The 21234-nt window shown below is 44.9% G+C and overlaps 1 protein-coding gene across 2 annotated transcripts in view; it reads left to right on the top strand.

Moving 5' to 3' along the window:
- LOC131886767 (tyrosine-protein phosphatase 99A-like) overlaps window positions 1-5866 on the top strand; it is a 30940-nt gene extending 25074 nt beyond the window's left edge. For both annotated transcript variants that reach the window (XM_059235167.1, XM_059235165.1), the window contains 8 exons: window positions 241-432; window positions 589-911; window positions 1111-1379; window positions 1717-2036; window positions 2379-2590; window positions 3597-3892; window positions 4064-4661; window positions 4725-5866. In XM_059235167.1, coding sequence (XP_059091150.1) covers window positions 241-432; window positions 589-911; window positions 1111-1379; window positions 1717-2036; window positions 2379-2590; window positions 3597-3892; window positions 4064-4661; window positions 4725-5531 — 3017 coding nt within the window. In that variant the 3' untranslated portion in view covers window positions 5532-5866. The remainder of the gene's footprint in view (window positions 1-240; window positions 433-588; window positions 912-1110; window positions 1380-1716; window positions 2037-2378; window positions 2591-3596; window positions 3893-4063; window positions 4662-4724) is intronic.
- Window positions 5867-21234: the final 15368 nt, after the last annotated feature.

The raw sequence follows: 21234 nt of genomic DNA, 5'->3' as shown, positions 1-21234 counted from the left end.
ACCGTCCAAGTGAGGACTTGAGTGTCCCACCCAGTTAGACGGCTGGTCATTAGGGATGTAAATCATTTCTGCCTGTTGCCAAATGATGCTCAATTACTCTATTTTTTCTCTTTTCCTCCTCCTCCTCCTCCTCCTTCCGTCCTATGTCTCTCGATCCATTCCACTTGCCTGACGTGGTCCCATGCTTTGTTGGGTGGTCCTCGTACCGTTCGTTTGTGCTACCCGTTCGTCCATCTGTAGTGCCAAGCCAACCGATGAACGTGTCCTTCCGAGGAGTGACCAATGCGTCTGTGTTGGTACGTTGGCATCAGCCCAAGTTCCCTAACGGCATCATCCAAGGCTACCGCCTCTATTACATGCACAAGAACTATACTGATGTGCAGACCATTAGGGATCCCGAGGAAGAGATGGAACACAACCTGGCCGGATTAGGTACGTCTCGCGTTCCAACGTTCCAACGTTCCCTTCTCCCTCTTTTTGGGTTCCTCAGTCAACGTTGTTTGAAATTCATGGCTGTTTCAATTTTCGGTTACTTTCTTTCTCTCACTCATTTCATTCCCTTAATGGCATTCTTTTTCAACCTTGTAGAGCCATTTACCAAGTATAAATTGTGGCTGAAAGCGTTCACCTGGAAGAATGAAGGTGAGCCATCCGAGCCTTTCGAGATGCTAACCGACGTGGACGGGCCGAGTGCGCCGCTCATCTCCAATTTGACGTGCAAGGACGAGCAATCCATTTATTTGGAGTGGGAAAGGCCGGAACGGGTTTACAAAGGCATCGACTTCTATTTCATCTACTACCGAAGTGAGGACGAGTGGCAATTTGAGGAAATTATTGTGGAACGAAATGCCAGCCAGCCAAACGGCGGTGCCGACGAGGGCGAGCATGGCCTCTCCGAGGATGGATCCAAGGTTAGTACGATCTTTAAGACAAAGGCCTCCCAAACCATACACCTAGTTTTGAAGGAAAAAAAGGAAAAGCAAGAAAGAAAATGGGATTATTTTTTTTTCCTAGAGGTCCTTTTTTTTATTTCATTTGGCTTGGCCCAGACAAGAAGACTTGGTGGGGATCTTAATTAGCCCATTCGCAACTCTTAATTGGCCTTTTCAGATCCTGTTAAGTAACCTCACCACCAATGCCATGCACGAGTTGAAAGTGAGAGCTGCCACTCGGAGCATCTACAATGAAACCACTTTATACCGAGGCGACTTCTCTGAGCCTCAAAAGATATTGCTCAAGTTGAATTGTGACCAAGTCAAGGCCTCGACCGTGGTCCGAACGGCCACCATTGGCCTGGAACTAAGTGCTGGGATCATTGCCGGAGGAACTTGTGTCCTCTTCGCACTTTTGCTCGCATTGGTGGCCATTGCATTGTGGAGGTACGTACCACCACCATACTGTCCTGTATGTACTTACGTTGTTACATATGGAGTCGTCCCAAAAGTTTAGCTTGGAAAACTGGAAATGAGTTAAGTGATGGGTCCATAAAGTCAGCGGTTGTTGCAACGGTGCAAACCGTGAACCTGCTGCCTTGGACGCGAACGTTCCACTATTCTGGGTTGAGCATCACGTTGGCGTGTTGTGTGCCTCATATAATTCATTGTTTTACTCATTCGAGACACGTTCCTGGGCTCGGTGGGTGGGTGCCGTTTATCCTGTCGTCGTGGTCCTCGTCCTCAACTAACATGCGGGTATTTGTTGTTGTTTGCATTGCAGGCGCTATTTCAACGAGTCCTACTATTACTTGGATGAGTCCCCAGCCACTCCGGCTCCGAGTGTGGTCCCGGACTGGGACATTGAGCAATCTGTGACGACCTCCATGGTGGGGGAGGGACCTCGCCTGGCCACCACCCGAACGGCCATTCCGGCCCACTTGTTCATTCAGCATGTGGCCTCGCTCCATGCCAACGGTGACATTGGATTCAGCAAGGAGTACGAGGCCATTCAGTCCCTCTCGACCCATGAAGAAATTCCAGCTGACTCATCATATCAAGCTGACAATAAGCTCAAGAATAGATATCATAATGTCGTAGCATGTAAGTAGTCGTCAGATGGATAGATAGATAGATAGTAGCAGGGACTGGGAAGACAGCAAGCAAGCAAACGAGCTAGTGCCGAGCTAGCTACATGGATTGACTGTGTAAGAACACAGATAGATGGATGGGTGAAGGCATGGATGGATGGGCGGTGGGCGTCGAAAGGATTGCCAGGTTTTTTTCCCTCACTGTACCCCTTTTTTGTGCTGACCAATCAACCATTCCTCTCGACCACCAATGGATACTCTATGACACATAGTTCGTGCAAGTACTTTGGCTACCGGGCTCCCATTTTTCCCCTCTGGCTCTCACTATGATTCATCTTGTCCATCTTTTTCACAGATGATCACTCCCGGGTTCAATTGCGCCCACTCCCTGGTCAGAAGCGAGGTGAATATGTCAACGCCAATTACATTGATGGCTTCCAAAAGGCGCACGCCTACATCGGTACTCAAGGCCCATTGCCTTCCACATTCGATTCCTTCTGGCGGATGATCTGGGAGCAAAAAGTTAAAGTGGTGGTCATGATCACTAATCTGGTGGAACGGGGAAGGGTAAGTTCGTTCGTTTCTAACCGCCGACACACTCGTCAACCCGAATTGCCTTTTCCCCTTGAGGGAAGACGCTCTGCCCTTCTTCCTTGACTCTCTCTCTGGCCTCTCTCTGGCCTCTCTGTGTCTTCTTCGCTCCTTCACCTCACACGAACTCACACTCATCCACACACTATACAAGATCAGTCGGCATTGCCAAGTCAGAAATTTCCCTCGCTTTTATTTTCACCCAAAAGAGGCAAGAGAAGAGGTCCTGAGGAGGAGGAGGAGGCTAAGATCAAAGGGGAAAAAATTCTTTTCATGTGTTTTAGCGGCAGTCGTTGACGCAGAAACACCAGCAGTCACTCGTGTTGATCTCGACCAGCTCAACTCGTCTTCACATTGATGAGAAGCGAGCAAAACCTTGGAGGTTCGAGGTATATAATCCTCCTTTCTAACGCGCTCACATACCCACTTCTAAGTCGGGCATCTGAATTGAGTTTTCACAGTGACGGAAAGCTTCAAAGGTTGAACGTGTTATTGGGTGTTGGTCAACACTCAAGAATGCACTCTCAACCATACCTACTCACACTTTTAAGAGACTTCCTCCAATGATTATGATTGATCTCCACTAACACCCTTCCTGAGCCATAACCAACCAACACTTCCCCCAAAAGTGCAACCAACAATCTTTCTGACCACATTAACAATTTTATTTTGTTTGAATGTCTTAGCCTATGTTCAAATCAAACTCACTCACCTCATGTTGTGGTCATATCTGACTGTTGCTCTTATCGGGTTGCCGGTTTATTAACTCGAATTGGAAGGAGAGAAAAAAAGGCCAAATACACCAAATAAAAAGAGGCAACGTTCCCTAAAAAGTTGGCGATTGATTTTTTCGCTCCGCCCCCCCCGCCCCTCCCCCCCCTTTGGTGATCCCTCGTCCAATTCCAATTGACTGACATGCTGAGTGTGATTGGTTGGAGGAGCTACGAGCCTACTATAAATCCGTTTCTTCTTTGATTTGCAGAGAAAATGTGACTTGTATTGGCCGACTGAAGGCCCAGCCACGTATGGTTTGATCGAGGTCTCATTGGTGAGCGAAGAAGAGTTGGCCACGTACACAGTGCGCACCTTCAAAATCCGTCATATCAAGATCAAGGCGGTCAAGCAAAAGGCTTCTGAGCGCTACGTGCATCAGTACCATTATACTAACTGGCCAGATCATGGGGTGCCCGAGAACCCGTTGCCCGTGTTAAGTTTTGTCAAAAAGTCGTCAGCCTCGTCGACTCGTGAGAGTGATGGGCCCATCGTCGTGCACTGCAGGTAAGTTTTCTCGCCATTACATAGAGATCGTCCAATAAATATGGGGTAATCAGCCCGAATCCGAGTCTCTGGTCCGGATTTACGACCAAACTTGGGTGAGCTTGAATGTGGTGATCACGAATGCATGTGAGTTCTAAGTGCTTCTTCTCTCCTTTTCACGCACGTTGACAGTGCTGGTGTGGGGCGAACCGGCGCCTACATTCTCATTGATGCGATGCTCAAGCAAATGAGGGCGAAAGGCGAGCTGAATCTCGTGGCGTATCTCAAGCATATCCGAACCCAAAGAAACTACCTGGTCCAGACCGAGGAGCAATTTATGTTTGTCCACGACGCCTTGGCTGAGGCTGTCGCGTCCGGCGAGACCAACATCAATCGTTCCTACTTGTCGCGCTACATCTCGAGTCTTCAGAGTAGCTTCACCACCGACGAGAACTCCATCCCTTGGCAGCTCTTGGATCGTCAGTTCAAACTGGCCACGGCCTATCAGCCGCAAGAGGTCCAATTCATGGCGGCCTTAAAGACGTGTAATCAATGCAAAAACCAAAACTTTGATTATCTGCCCATCGAGTCGGCTCGTGTGCCGCTAGCTCCGCGGGTCAGCCTGGACGGCTCGGATTACATCAATGCATCTTGGCTCCCAGGTTTCAAGCGCTTGAAGGAGTTCATCATCACCCAACACCCGACCGATCATACGGTGGATGATTTCTGGCAAATGTTGTGGGACCACAATGTTCGCTCAGTGGTGGTCCTGTCCGCCCTCCAGCAACCGGTAAGACCTTTTTGCGGGCTCTAATTGGATCTCGAGCCTCACCGCTCCCTTAATATTTTGCAGGAATTTGGCATTTTTTGGCCCAGCCAACAAGTGGATCTGGATTTGGATGCCATTAGAGTGAAATTAGTCGATGAATCCGAGTACCATGGCTACCAAACCAAAGAATTTAATCTCATTTCTCACCACGACGACTACGAAATGTCCGTCAAGTTGGTGTTCTGTCCCAGTTGGCCTCACCATTGTTCACCATTGTCGACGGCCTCGGATCTCATCCGCGTGGCCAACACCCTTCACACGCAAGTTCAACATTCCAGTGGTCCATTGGCCATCGTGGACCGTTTTGGCGGACCAGAGGCAGCCACCTTCTGTGCTTTGTCCACATTACTCCGCCAATTGGACTTTGAAAACCACGTGGACGTGTATCAATATGCCAAAGTGGCTCACAATCGCCGGCCAGGCATCTGGAAGAGCCAAGACGATTACCTCTTTCTGTATCGCGTGATCGAGTCCGTGTGTTCCAATGGGCCTGTGAGTGCCTCCACAAGTAGCACTTCGACGAGTTCATGCGGAGGAAGCACAATTGCCGAGAGCAGCTCATCCACTGAGGGCCTAAGCGTGGCCAAAAGACATTGTGCTAAATCCACTTTCTCGAGTGGTAGGCTTTCCACGAGTGGTGGTGGTGGGCCTCATCCCAGCCGTCTCACAGCAGCTGTGGTCCCTCACATTAATGGGCATTCTAATAGCCGTGCTAATGGAGGAACGTCGTCCTCGATGTCCACCGTGTCCTCGTCCACATCGTCTTTCTCCATTCGAGTCCCACCAGATGGGATGGAGTCGGCCTCACACGAGGGACTGCAGAAAACATAAATGCTGCTTAATCCCCTACTTCGCTCATAAACTGTTTACATACCAAAGATTTTCCGTCTCAACATGGACTTGGATGAGCTACATACCTACAACCCCTAAAAGATCGACCGCATATAGGCCCTCAAGAAATGAGGGAGCACGGCGACAGACAAAATGAAGGAACTGCGGCACAGCCTATGAAGGCCCTCGAAATGGCGATTTGTGTGACATAAAAAATGCTGTGATATGTGCACCCAACACTGGATTGTCGTTGTTCTGTCTGTGTGGCTTGTATTATTCGTTACTTTTGTTACGCCAGAGAGATCCCAATAAATACATAGGTGTTTGGTCTACTATCTGCAGTATCAAGATTCCCAATCATCTCTTAGCTCCCTCATTGCAACTACTAATGTACAAGTACGCGTACGTACACTCGTACATCGTTGTCGGGAAGGTCCGGGGGCTGGGATCAAAGCCCCGCCAGGACAACTAGCCTAGTGGGGGAATGGTGGAAGTAGTTTGGGAGGGTTCCACCACGTAGTCTAAATCCCCTTCCGATGCCTCACGCCCTTTGGAAATCTTAATTACACTCATAAAGCAGCAAAGTCTCGAGTCCAACGAACACTAAGTCACTCCTCGTAGAACTTGTCTGTTCACAGTAGGTAGTTCACTATTGGTGAGTGTGTGAGTGCTCTCCCATTGGATTCTCTCTCCGAGTAGATGGGGGGGGAGGGCTTATAATCCCTGGCCTTTAAGCAAAGAGGGACCAATTTGTTAGAGCCATTGGAAACGAGGGAACTTAAGCCAGAGGAACAGGAGCCAAAACAGACTTGTAGGACGAAGAACTAGCTCGACAGTGATTCTTTTTTTTTTTTGGTCTGGCCCTTCAAATGGCGACGGCACTTGTTCGGGAACATCTAACAATCTCATTGTCATGTTTACCAGGATCTGATGTGAACGAGCAAGAAAATGAAGTTGTGATCATGGTGATGATGATGATGATGATGGTATCGATTGAAAGAATTGCCTCGTCATGCTCTCTCATCCCAACGCTCTGACTTGAAATGTTCGTGGGCTCTCGAGAAATGTAGTCCGACTTTTCCAACCTCGACCTGAACAAAGGTCGCTCTGACGAGTATTTCAAGATCAGAGGTGCTACATTTAACAATCAATGTAGATGAAGTGCCCCAACGTCGGTTCAAGCTAAACTTTCTGGAGGGACGTATCTACACGTATGCACCGTAGATATGGATGTATACAGTACCAACACAGTGTATTCACGTACTTCGAACCTAGTACAGTATATGTACAAGTATACAGTATGTGTTGAGTCCTGATCTGAAACGATATGATTTGCATGAGTTAAAGGAGCGGATGACTTTTTCTTTCCCTCGACTCAGCACTTTTTGCTCGACTTTGGCTCGGGATCAGCCATTCGATCCCAACCCCAAAGCTCTTGTCGTCGTTGTCGGTGTATCTAATGATGCCTCTTACCCAGTGGGAGATGTCACGCCGGATCCTCCGAGACCGCCCACCTCAGTTACTACTGACATTTGAGCCCCGGGATTCCTTCAAAACTCGGTGAAACGAGTTCGAACGAGTTGTTCCTTCGGCATAAAGCGAAAAAACTTGACTTGGGGGAGTTCATCATTCACATATGATGTGCAGGAAGAGATAGGTGGGTAGGTCGACAGATAGAGGATCGCAAGGAGGCACTTGAATGTCACGTTACATTTCTGGATTGTGTCAAACGAGGAGAGATGAAAATCAATCGTTGGCAGAGAATTGTGTCACTTTTCGGTGGAGGAAATCGAGCGCGATGGACAAAAAGCTGACGTGCATGGCCCATACACACGAACCCACTTCACTCTTCAATTTCAAGGGGATGAGAGGCCAGATCAAAGGGGTGAACGGGAACAATAAGTGATATCCAAATATTACGCAAACACGCTGCCCTTTAGCAATATTGGATTTGTCTTGAGCTATGTCTCTTTCATTTTACCTTCTCCCCCTGTTTCCCCCAATCATAGGGTAAGGGACTAAAGGGGTATGCAAATTGTTGTTTCCATCTTCTACTCCTGCCTCTTCTTCTTCTTCTTCTTCTTCTTCTTCTTCGTTCTCTTGAGCTCAGATTTGATTTAATGACTTGCCCCTCCACACATTAGGTACTCTTCTTCATCACTTTGTTGCCTTGAAGTTTGACCTTTTTGATGAACCCAAGCAGGTTCATTAGGCAATGAAATATGAAGACCCATTCTCGAGAGGCCTCCTCCAAATCAACAGGTCTTGAGGGGAGGTCCATCCCACTTGAGTTTAATTGCCTCCCGCCTATCAAACCCCGGCCGGGGTTTACCTTCTCGGGGTCGGTCTATGGCCATGATTACGGGAATCTATGGATCGTTGGAGATCGTTGCACCGAAGTACGAGTAATTCTTTTCCACCTAAGGGTAGTACAATAATTCCAGGTGTCCATTAAGAATGCATGCTCAAGCATCAATTGAGCTGGGGGAGGATCGAGCAGGAGGAGGGTAATGGTGACGGCCTTTCTCGTTGATAACAATAATGAAACTCACACATATCGAGCGAGACCAACGCCGGAGAGCGGAGAGATCTTTCTTTCTTTCTCGCTCACGAGGAGTTCCATAACTCAAACCAGCCTCAAGTGAACAGCTTTGGGATCGTCGAGTGCGTAATCACACATCTCAGTCTCAGCGACTAGTCTTGACGAGAGTGCATATCTACATACAAAACGGTAGTAGACGGAGTCAGGTAGATTGTACTTATATACAGTACAGCATATGAGGATAGGAGTAAATGTTTAGGACCCGAATCCTAACGGACAACGTGTTGTGATGGCCACTGATTATGAATCAGAAAAAGGGCTCTCGATCTGAGCCCATTAAGAACACGGCGACTGCCTCAGAATGTCCGACCAAACATTCCGAGGGATAAGATCAAAGTGGGCCCTTCGCTCCAAGATTGAAGATGGTCTGGCTCAAGACAGCAGAGGTGGCTCAAGTGAAGAAATCCAAGAAGCGTAAACAAGTGATCTCGTGACCTTTACTTAGTGGGCATCTTTTGACCCGAGGTATTAGGAGGTCTACTAAAGCATGGAAAATAGGAAAACCGTGTTACATTCAACCCAGACCTTGGCAGGCACAAATCTAATCTGATTTTAGACACTTTGAACGCAAAACGAAAGAGTGCCTTTTGACTTGAACGTCAACTTGCACTTTCATCGTTTGTGAAGAAGGCCAGGTACAACTATAACACTCATGTAGGTTGTCTTTTGACATGTTTTGGTAGGAACAACCAATTAAGAGTATTTTCGTTCCATGCGTAGCATCAAACTTCGTCTTAAGGACGACCCTTTTTCTGATGTAGATGCCAATCAATGTTTATGTCTCCTTATAAAAACTGTTTAATTACGAAATGTATGGAAAAGTTTGGCGATAGCGAATAGACATATGAATTCATAATACATCGTTATTGCGACTCTTGGTCATTTCGTGGCGTAAAGATGTATAGAGGCATTAAGAAACATATAGTTGAATGAGTAAAAACGAATACAAGTAATGCCAATCCGTGACTATGTTACAAACAAGAGGATATGTTACATCATCAAAACTAAAGCTCGTTGCAATACTATAGTATTTTCTCACAAGAGATGAGCTTGGAGCGTGAAGTTAAAAGGCTGGTCGGGTTTGCATCTCGTTTGAATTAGTTAGAAACCCTACCATCATTTTCATCCTCCTCCTTCTTTTTCTCATCATCGTGGTCGTCTTCATGGCTTAATGCTTGATCTTTCTTGTAAGATGTTCTTCATGGATCGCGATAACCCCGGTGATGAACTATGTAAATTTGGACAAACATTCAAAAATATCCATTCTATCCATCCAGGCGAACCCTGTCTTTCTCTCGCTCTCGCTCTCGCTGGCTCGCGCTCCTTCTCAATCTCAGGGGCTTCAACGTCCGTATCTCCAGCTTCTTGATTAGCTTCGAGCTCTCTACTTCGGTTGAACCAGTGAGATAATGAGCATTGCCAAGGACGACATACTTCCATACGCACTACCTTTGAATAGATAGATAAACAGGGTGGTGGTTGAAAAACTATGACCCTCACTGTGAGTGGTTCAAAGCTGGAGTACGACCGGTCTTGACCGAGCGCCCTGTTGTGGCAAAAGGGGCAAGAAAGTCCAAAAGATCAGCAAGGTGAAATTGGAAGTGGAATAAATTACTAATTAAGGAATTTTGGAAAGCGAACTCGTTAGAAATGGACATAACTTGTGCTAACAAGATGGGTCGGCGACTTAAAAACGGAGTTAAAAAAGGTCGATCCTCGGATTTCAGCCGAGTTAGCACGATCCATTCAATTTGAACCGCAGGTGAAGATGTCATTCCATTTGGCATCATTTTTCATCCAGTTGAACCGAGGAGAGAAAATGCTGATTTGAGGCCCAAATGGGCTGAAATTCAAGCCACCGCCAATAGATTGCCATTCCAAATGGAGCATTGATTCATCGCAGAAATAAAGTCCCCCCTTGCAAAAGAGGGATTCACTTTTTCTTGGCTTTACCCAAGCCTATCCCATCAAATTGTGTTCGTGTTCTTTCCTTGACAATACATTCGAGTTTTCATCCCTTTGAGACCTAAAGTAAGAACCCAGCGAGAACACTGCATGTAGTGAGATTGATTGGAAATTTCGTGCTCTGGTTTTTTTTTTCGAGCTGCTTTTTCACACTGGGTGAGGGGGATCTTTTTTTTTCACTCGCATGGAAGCTGAGAAGGCATTAGTAATTTTACAGGAGCGTTTTAAGATGGACGGTCGAAAATGAGGTATAATTATAGCATCAAAATGCACCTCATGAAAATGCTCTATATTGTTCTGGCCCACTCACCCCGATGGTTGGTTGGTTCATAGCCGGAGATTCGTGGTGCTCCGGAGGCTCTTGCCTCGGCTTCGGCTTCTGCTCCTTCTGCTGGTATTGTTGATGCTGATGATGGTCACTTTGCATACAAATCTGGGTCCAAACTCCTAAGTGTCCGAGGCAGGGCAGGAGGAATAAGGAGTTACGACGACAACGAAAGTCCTCAAATCTGCATCCAGAGACACGACTGACCAACTAACAAGTTAGGTAAAAAGTAGATACTTTGTTCGTTTCAAAGCCAAAGACAGCTATAAAGTGGCTTGATCTTGGTAATTTAACACCACTGGGAGACTAATGGCCATGCTATCTTCCAACTTTGTAATTTCTAGATTATGAAGCCATGCTTAGAAATTGCAAAATCGTTATGAAACTTGAAAGTAATTTTGAATCACGTACCATTAGTCCTTTCAGTAGCATCGATCAATGTTACGTACGTATTAGTCTGATATTTCATATATATGTAGAGAGACCAACAACAATAGAAAACCCACATCAAACTTGTTTCTCAGATACTCAATGTACTTCGGTGGCAATCGCTAAAAGAAGAATGGTGGACGTGTCTCTGTAGTTATGGTCTCTAGGCCAAGAAATTGAATTGGTTCACTGGATGTACGATTTGGTTGGACTAGTGGTAATAGGCGCCCTCAGAAGAGCAAAGAATTAGTTGTACATTAACTGCAACCGAGTCGTCGTCCCTTTTTCTTATCCCCTTTAAATCCAACCCACGTCAAGAAGACAGACAAGTGGACAATTCTCATGCAATATGAAGCAAAAGTGGAATGCATTCTCATAAAAGGCGCGGCCATTAAAAAGTAGGCCCCCTTTCCTGGTCCCGTTTCGGCGCAGCCCAACTAAATCACACAACTTCGCTCAAACGCGCCATTATTCTCGAACACATGTTTCCAAAGCCGTCCAGATCGAGGGGAACGCTTAAAAGGAGAACGACGGATAGGAATGATTGCGAGGATGACCCTTGATCAAAATTTTCCACATCAGATACTATGACCAAAATTGTAGGCCGATCTTCTATGCATCTCATTTGATTCGGGTCCGCCTGAGGTTGATTGGCCTCTATGGATGGACTTGGTGCGATCATGGATTCGTCGTGGCCACTACGTACTACGTCCAGATCGTTTCAGAAGCTCTTTATTCAAAGTGAGAATATTTTTACCACCATCGTATTCTTTGTTCGCAAAAAATAAGTTTCCTGACCGTGCATACATATTCGGAACAAACCAAATTGGCGGGCCTCTGGACTTCTTAACCAAAACGAGCAAGACGGTTGACAAGTCAGTGGCAAGTCTGGCTCCGAGATCGATGCTTGGGATGGATGGATCCGATATCTATCTGTCTGGATGCTTCATACAGAGAGAAGAGTTTGAATTCAGCGATTAATGAGCAAAAAGTGTTGAGCAGTCCTTCCAATATGAGATCCTCCTCAAAGATACTTTACAATGTGCAAGAATGAGGGTACAGTCACTGTTTAGGTACGTACTCGTACACAGCTAAGCGCTCAGAGGAGGTATTCAAACACAAAATTCTAAGAGGGGACCAGAAGAATAAACTTATTACCTTCACTTGACAGAATTGGGCTTGAAAACAAAACATGCTCACCACTCACCACACTGTTGAAAATCAATCCCAATTTTACAATTTTACTTCAACAGCAGTGGCCTCATATTTGAAGAAATAAAATCATATACTAGCTCGTTTTGGTACGAAGGTTGGGGGAGGTGGAGGATCTAGCCGAGTGGGTGCTTGGGCGAAGATGGTTAAAAAAAGGGATCTTATAAAGAGCTCGAAGTGAACCATGGTCAACGATTTCGAATGAATGCAAGTGGGAGAAGATAAAAAATATTTTACTGCAGAATAACTTTCTTCCTAAGTGTTGTACCAAACTAAAATACAGTGAAGTAGATATATGGGTATGGGTACGCCATCTCATTATACCTAGATATTGGTTGTAATATGTGATACACGGGAAATTTTTCCAAGTAGGATTGATGTAAATACTTTATTCATAGAAACCGAACCGCATTCTTTTAAATACCATGCAGCCCCAATCTATGCCAAGTGTCTTTAGCAGTGTCCAAGGAAAGAGTGCATGAGCAAGTGAGCAAGTGAGTATCTGTGGAGCTCTTGTGTCTTGGGGGAGCACATGCAATTTCACACGAACAAAAGAGAATGACGACAACGAATGGTTCCTCACCCAAAAATACGAGGGTATTTTCGCCTTTCGCGTGCATATTTTGCGGCAAATTGAGCTAATGGATAGATGGATAGATCTTTCTTTCACTCCTTGCTCACCCGGGTTGAATGGTTGGTTGGTGGGTTGGTTGGTTTGCTCTGCTCTTTGAGTTGAGGCACTCACTCTGCTGGTATTTCTTCAAGATCTCGGTCGAAGAAAAGGGGGCTTCAAGGTTAAGAGCCTCTTCTCCAATTTGGCATCGACAACATCACAGAACGAATGGGGGAACTAATTCAGATAAGTATTTTGCATAATGCTTGAAAAAAATACACATCTTGAGAGAGGTCATCTGATTCCGATCAATAGATGGCGTTTTCAAGTGCGGCAGCCTATACATTGAACCCCGTTTGAAATGTCCAAAGAAAAGTACGGAAAAATGGGTGCTCTCATCGCAATATTGGTTAATGAGAAATAACATATGGAATGAGGAAAAATCAGCCCTCACTTTTGTTGAACAGACTTTTCTTTGTGCGTCTCGTAACTTTTTTAATCTCTCCCCAAATCGTCTTGGTGGATCCCAAGTTTTGTCGGCATCGAATCATTATTGCTTTAGCGGATGTTCTATCATTTACTGTCACACTACAACTTTCACTGCTTGCAAATTACCCGGTTTTTAATTGTAGGATCGCTCTTTAAACTGGATGTTGTGTGAGGAAGCCAAAGGAAGCACCCTCCATTTTTCTCAGACTTGCTCAAAAATGTCAAAATCCCGGTTGTCACGCCGCTTGCAAAACGACTTCCGTATAAAAAGTGCATTCATTTCTTCATGTCAAGGAGAATTTGAAGTTGCTTTTCTTTACCCTCGGGGCGTAAAGTATCATCGTTATTATGTCTTCCAAATAACGATCACCTTTGTGGCACGGTATTCCTTGAATGTCACTGTTTTGAGCCCTCATAGACAAAACATACGTACGAATAAGCTTTGAAAACAGCTACTGGAGAGGAAGAACTTAACGTTAATGAGCAGGGATGTCAGATTCCAGACGAGGGAAACTGCTCAAAAGAGCAGCAACTGTAATTGACCTTAATTGCCCGTATTCGGACTTTCACACTCGCTTCATCATCCAGTAAGATCCCCAAAAAAACTCGCCCACAAGAAACGAGCTTGGGCCAGTTTAGCAACCCTGTTTTGTCTCTACTCCTCTGGCCAAAACATGGCGAGTTTTTGCTCATCAAAAGTCTCCACACAGAAAGAGAACGAGGAGAAGGAACTTGAAGATCTCTCGATAGGCAAGGAAGATGAAGGAAGAAGAAAAACGAAGGCCAGTGACTTACCCTGCCAGATGAAAGACGAGGAATTGATGAACTTTGACAGCTGGCAAGAAAAATTCCAATCTGAACAGGTTGACTACCCCCACTTGAAGCACTCACTTTCACACCTTGCTGTGCGTGCGTGGTGCAGGGCTTGAAAGTTCACATGAAGACGACCAATCTTCACTTCCCACTCCTATTTCCGAGAAACATCCATCTTTCAGGACAAAGCATATGAGGAAGTTGGGACGAAAAGGGACCGAGGGGGGGGGGGGGTGAATTGATGAGCCGGGTCCGAAGTGTAAAGTGTTATCTTTTCCAAAGCATTAGTGCTTCTGAATTGAAAGGACCCCGTTGATTAGTTCTCAAAGTTCAACATGGAGAGCAAGTTTCTAAATTTCTTTATTCTAATCAACTCAAAGAAATTTGGCAATCTACGGCCCTTCTAATAGACACCAGAGGTCTTGTAAACATTTATGGATGGATTTAAAATCGTTCATTTTTTTTACGACAAGTTCTATGAATTTTCATATTGTATTTTCTATTTGCGTACATTTTTCATCCTATCCAAGTTTTTTTTTTTATAGTTGGACTCATTTTCTTTGTACTCGTTCGAACACATTGTTTAAATCTAAGTTAAATACCTTACAACAACAAACACTAAAGTACTTCTTGAGTTCTTCTCTAAAAATAAGTTATGCCGAATTTCTACCTCACCATATCTAAAACTATAGAATCACTAATATAAAGTCTACTTCCACATAGCAAGCCGAGAACCCTCGAAAAAGTTCAAACTCGAGCTTTTTCTCCAACCAAAAGAAGCTCACACCAATCACTATTTTCACTATGCTTTGGATCCAGCCGACAAAAGGAATTCGATGTCATGATTCAGTCGAATTCCAATGTTTAGGAAAGATGTTTGTCGTCCGGAAAAATGCAAGACAAATGCTCCGGCCAAACGAACTGTACTTTCTCCGAAGGAGTGTCTGAAGTCTGGACGAAAAAGATAGAGATCGGAGGTCGAACCAAGTACTGTACGATACGCAGCTTATTTACGTATTCTGCATTCTGCAGTCCCTTACGGCATGTCGAATGTGGTTTGACATTTTCCACGTGCAATCAGTGCTGAACCTTGATCTCAGCGAGAGAACATTGTACATTGTACATTGTATATTATTCATTGTATGTAGATAGACAAGCATTAAGTATTGACTGGGCATGAATGCCAAAGCTTGCTCGAAGGTCCAGACCCAAGCAATGGCTTCAAGTTGTATCCGAGTCTCGTTATTGTGATCGATGGGACCCTCAATATTGACTCAAGAGGACGAGCAGTCGCCAATTTGGCATCCCTGCCAACGTTCTACGCCTCATCACGGTAAAATGCATTGCAAATTTTTGAGCACGAAATCCAAGATTGTCGGCAAAGAAGAGCTTTCAAAAAAGAAAAAAAAAGCTCCACGAACGAGCTTCATCGTCGTTGTCGTCGTCTTCCATTTGTGTTCGAATGTTGCGGCTGGCTGGCACCAGGTTACGTATTTGGGATCTAATAACACCGAAAATAAAACGAGCTCACTTGGGTTCCTCAAAAGCAAAAAGACATGGCCATAAATCTGTCTGAATATGCTCAAACTTGAGTGGGAAATCATCTCATTAGTGTTCGAGCACGATTTGCCCATGAAGGCAACGATGGTGTTGTTTTTCTTCCACGACGACGACAACAACTATAACAGTAACTGACTCACAATCTGTAGAACTTTTCGAATAAAACCACCCTTTAATGCTATTCTGGAAATCATGTAAAGCCGAGATTAATCATATTGTCCTCAGGTCGATCTAAGTGGGTGAAGATTACAATAAATCAAGCTTCTAACTCGGATAACGAGACAAAGGAGCTGGGCAAAAATCTCGAGACCCCGAATGACTGGTCAAGAATTGATATAAATATTTTCTCCATGCCGAAATACCTGCAGTCTTTTAATTTAGATTGGATGACAGAGCTCTCGAATCAAAACCTGACGGAAGTTTTTCAGGACGACGATTACAAAAATTGAAACAAAGGCGCCGAGAAATGACTCCTCCTTAATGGTTGGTATTGGGATAATTTCAATTAGTAATAATTGAAAGAAAGCGGAAGCTAATAAAATGCTAGAATTGGATGGAGTCTCAATTACACCGTTTCAGTGGCCAGAGGGCTAATTCCTTGACGACGAGACCAATGCTTGTCATCCTGGTCGTGGAACAAAGCGGCCTGCCCGCCGCTTCCTAATAATAAATTTCTTTCAATTTCAAGGCAAACCTTGTCATTAGAGATTATTTGACCTGACATCACTTGCTTCACTTTCTAACTCGTCTGCGGCTATTGGCCTCTCTCTCTCTCTCTCTCTCTGTCGAGTTCCTTCCGACAAAGGCCAAAGCACAGATCAGTTCATGGCTAGATGTGAAGCTCGACCAACGATATCCACATGGGAGCTGTAAAGTCCCTTCAAGATGTCCGTGCTTAGCATTGTGAAAGCCATAAATCATGGCAGTTTTCAGGTACCCCAAAATCTCTTGGCACTTGGCTTGATACTCGGAAGAGCCACCATTACGACTACGAGGACTCCTGCCTACCCTTTGCCATTGCTCTGATTGTGCTGGACTTGGTGGGTGAGTGAGCATTTATTCTGTACGAGAACAGTCGAGCAGTGAGTGTGTTGGGCCCTGTTCAATTACTACATGAACCCCGAGTAATTGGTAGCTAACTTAGTCCAATAAATCTGCGGCCACCAAACGACATTGCTCGAAATTGGGATCAACGACTATGTACGTACTTCAAGGAGTTGGTGGAATCTGAAAGATCATATACGAGTATTGGCATCCTTTCCGAAAGAGTAAGCACGTGAGCTCAACCTTTTGTTAGAGACGAAAGGCTGTTGTTGGTATTCTTTAGCGGCTCGTATTCTTTCCCAATCATCAAAAAGGATCAAGAATGCATCTTAAGAACACTAAATACACAAAGAGAATATATGGGACTATGTCGATTTGAAAGAGTGACCATCATTTGTGATTCGTTGGCTCAAATCTTGTCTAACCCTGAGCTGAGCTTGAAAGTTTCTTACTCCTGGGCTCCGAAATGTCAGCCAGATGATTTCAAGAAAACAAGACAAGTACTCCCTATCTCTCTTGACATTTCAGATTGGCCAATTCCACCTTCAGTTTGTTTCTTTTTGAGCCTTTTTGTCTGCCTTTGTTTACTCACCAGTCACCAGTCACAATTGCTCAAGGTCTGCTCCAATGAGCCTTGGTCCATGCATCCTGCCAATGAATGTTCAGATCATCATGACATGTGACCACGACTCGAGATGGCCTCCAAAAGCACGAACTTCAGAAACTGGACTCGAAAGAGTTTTGCCATTCTCTTATTTTTTAATGTGATGGCGACGGAGGTGCTCTCGTTTATGTACTTGCTCGGTCTCTTTGTCTGTCTCACCTTGGGTTTGTTCAACATTGGCGAACAACATTGCCCCTGAGCTCAACAAGCAGGTAATGGCCACAACAAATTCAAGTTAGTTGCATTCGAAGACCTCGAGTGAACAAGAATGTTCCCGCTCTCTCACTCGTTCTCCAGTTCTACGTAGAACATACTCAACATGGGTACATACGAGATAGTGGTGGTAGTAGTAGTAGTAGTGTATGTACGTGCATGTCTATGGCGTGTGTGCGTGGCGTTCATGAGGCGAAACGGAATTTGGAGAAATTGTAGAACTAATTTGACATGAGCGGCTTTACGGATCAACTTGATACATGCATGCTCAATAGACATAAACAAGCTTGGATCCTCGGGGAGCATCAGCGTCACCGTTCTCCCGCCACAAATGTATCTGAGCATTCAACATTCTTAAAAGGCGAAACAAGGCACAAACAAGTGAACTAAATAGTAGTGACTAACAACCTCGCTCGTCGAGGTTGGAACTTTGTTGTTGCTTTTTTTTCGCTCGTTGCTTGCTCTGTATATGTACAAAACCCGGCGGCTCAGTGTGGGTCTGGCCGCTGGCTCAGAATGGAATCCCATAACCTTGTCCATGTTTCCAATCCCAGGCGAAGTCGGCATTGACATAAAACATTGCTCACGGCTGGCTGTCACCAAGGGTGGAAATGGCTTTTAAAAAAACTTGGAGAGCAATAATTTTGAGCCCAGATATGAGAAACATCCCCATGGGCAGGCGACTCCGTTGGACAAGAACGTTGGCAAGTCTGAGAGTGTTTTGAAAAATACGATATGTTGTGACACCCTGGGATTCGAATGGAATCACAAAATAAGACCCCACTTTTCCAGCCAACCAGCCAAGCTACTCGGGACAGGAATGAGATGGATATCATGTGCACAAGGTGGCAAAGTGGTCCACAATGATGATGAGGATGAGAAAACTAGTGATTTCCTCAAAGTTCAATGAAAGATCCGGAAGTGCAAAACAGGAAGGAAAGGAGAAAGAAGGCCTTTTCTTCCATCCACGTGCCCATCTCGTCCCACAGGGCAGCTCCTATTGGAACTGTTAGAATCCCATGCATTAGAGAGGCACTTGCGAGTTTCAGAAAGTTTTGCTCTCCAGCTCTCAAGAAGACTATGAAGGGAAGACAAATGGTTTCTGCGGTCCCGTTGGGTTTGCTTTGATCCCGTCTTGAGTGGGGCCCATCCCGATGACTTGATTAGGTTCACACCTGCTTCAACCACATCAATGATCAGGATGCTGGATATCATTGACATCGCATAATACACTCGTTCACTCGGCGATCTGGCCAATGCAAAGGCTTCAGGGCCAACCAACCTTCGATCTTGTTGCGGTGGTGCGCCATTTGTTTCCAAGTGAGTCCGGGGTTGCATTTCCACTTTTATCTTGGACAACTGGAAGCATTGGGGAAATGCACAACCCTGTGCCTGCCTTTTATCGCGATGCGGACCCAGTTCCTTTGGTGCATGTCGGATGCAGATGACGACGACGATGATGACGTCCCAGGACACGAAACCATCATGATGCTTCCTTGAGGACAACAAGCGACCCGCCCAAAACTCTGCCTACCCAAGAATCCACTCCTAGGACATAGAGACTCAGTCAGAAATTGAGAGATGGCAACAGAGGAGAGGAGACCACATGGCATAAAGAATGAAGTTACCCAAGCTTCGTTCCAGAATCGTTCTAAGCTATGTAGTATGTACATGAGCCACGTCAGTTGCAACTAGTTTTTTCATAACGCCACAGGTTTATGGTATTGGGAGAACACGATGATTTAAGGGGAACGCTCATTTTTTGCAGGGCCAAATCAAGCGGAAGCGTATTGACAGTTATCGTTCAGTACTGTACTATATAGTACATGAGAAGTCCTGCGCAAATCTGTGGATGGCGTTTTTACTCTCTCAAGATGAAAGGAGTGCGAGATTTGCAAATTTGCGAGACAAGTAAATAGTTCCAATTGAAACGAGAAGCAAGATTTCCTTTAAGATGGTGTGCGTTTGTGTGTTTGCTAATCAAATGCATTGCCAAAGGAATCTCTTATCATGGTCAGGCGTCGATAAAGAACCAAACTTTGCCACTATTTCTTCCGCTGTGTGACGTTATCACAACGAAATGGAAATATGGCAGTGGGACTTTCCCCGAGTCTTGACATACTACAATGTACCCAGTACTTGGCCAATCGGATCTGAGCACGGACAAGTGTCACCAGACAACACCGCACTTGGGGTCGAGACTGCCAGAACCAAGGCTATTTATTTACTCAAGAAAGCCAGTCAGTCCATTCAAGATAGAGGAGATCCAGAGATCCAGAGAGAATGCTACTGCTTACACGAGGCAATGATGCTTTGACACGATCTAATAAGTGGAGCGAGGATAGATCTGGCAGTGACACATACAGATTATGATGAGTCTTGGATCATCTGACTAATGAAACCATTGAGACAGGGAAAAGTTGTGGTCCGATTTTGAAGGAGGAAAGGAGAAATCGCAGATGGAAAAACATTAGGGACTCTTAAGGAATCGTGTCAATTGCGACTTGCTTATATAAAGTTTTGCAATTTCTCATTGCCAAGCATTTGCAGGATGCTATAAGTATTGATTGCTATTGAATATGGAATAAAAATAAGTGTTTCATCTTGTCAATGACCGTAAAAAGCCAAAGATTATTTATTATTTCAGTTCGCAATCAGACCTCAAAGAGTGCAGACGTGCGAAATCAAGCTCTCCATTTAAAACTAAGACATCCAGAGCCAAGACTCTCAAAATGAAAAAAGCAACTCGGAGTAGCAAGAAATCGCCTACTAAGTTTACGAGTATGTTGGACGAAATCCTTGCACCTCGAAAGGAATAAAAAAAAGATGGTGGCTTTTGGCCCAAAAACATAACAGATTTGCTCGAGGGACTTCTAAGACTTGTTCTCCTTCCTCATATCAAATCGAAAGTATGGGAGAGATCCCTGTTCATGAGGCTATGCCCAAATGGAGTTCCCTTTTACCCCATTTAATTGCCAACTTGGGTTTAGAAATCGTCAAGGATCATTTAAGAATCGGGAGGGTTGGCGAGTTTCAGTAGTATTGATTCGACTTTTCATGCATTTGTCTTTGACAATCCATCTTTTTTCCCCTTTTTTAAAAAATAACAATAAACATGTTCAATTTCATTTAACCCTACGAAATTAGGAAAGCATCTCAAATCTTTATCGAGAGGCCAGAACAATATTTCTCTTGCACATGGAGCAATTTGAAATAAGCCGTCCTCGTAAATATCGCATCACACCCCTGTCATTACGAAATAAAGTTTTCGATCCTCTATTCCCTATTATAGTCATTACTATGCTCATCGTGATTCCTACCCATTTCTAATACCAATTAGAAAAAAAGAGGAATCCATTGTTTTCACCATCTCCTCCTCGTGTTCCCCTCAAAGACATAAAGACATCCCCGTCTCTCTTGGAAAGCCATGTCTGTGATCGTTGCAATTCAAGGGGGTTGCCAAGATTTGTTTACCATATGTCGCCATCATCGTTCTCACCCAGCCAAGGCATTACGAATGTCAAGCGGAATCCAGGATCTTTGGGCGGAAGATTACCATCCCAACATCCAAAGAACAACCAACCCTCCCCCTCTTATTTCTCTTTCCTTCTGCTTCGTTGTCGGGGGATTCAAGTTGAGTGTGTGTGGAATTAATGGTTGGCATGGCTTTCGAATTAACATTTTGGCGAGACATTTTAGCGGGAGAGATAAGATGTCGATGTCGTTTGTAGCCTAGCCAAAGCGAGTGTATTTACTTGGCTTTTTTCTCCTTCT

This window comes from Tigriopus californicus, chromosome 9 (genome assembly GCF_007210705.1).
Source record: "Tigriopus californicus strain San Diego chromosome 9, Tcal_SD_v2.1, whole genome shotgun sequence".
Classification (NCBI taxonomy): domain Eukaryota; kingdom Metazoa; phylum Arthropoda; class Copepoda; order Harpacticoida; family Harpacticidae; genus Tigriopus; species Tigriopus californicus.
Note: the sequence above shows the minus strand (reverse complement) of the source record. Positions and strands in the feature narration are given on the sequence as shown.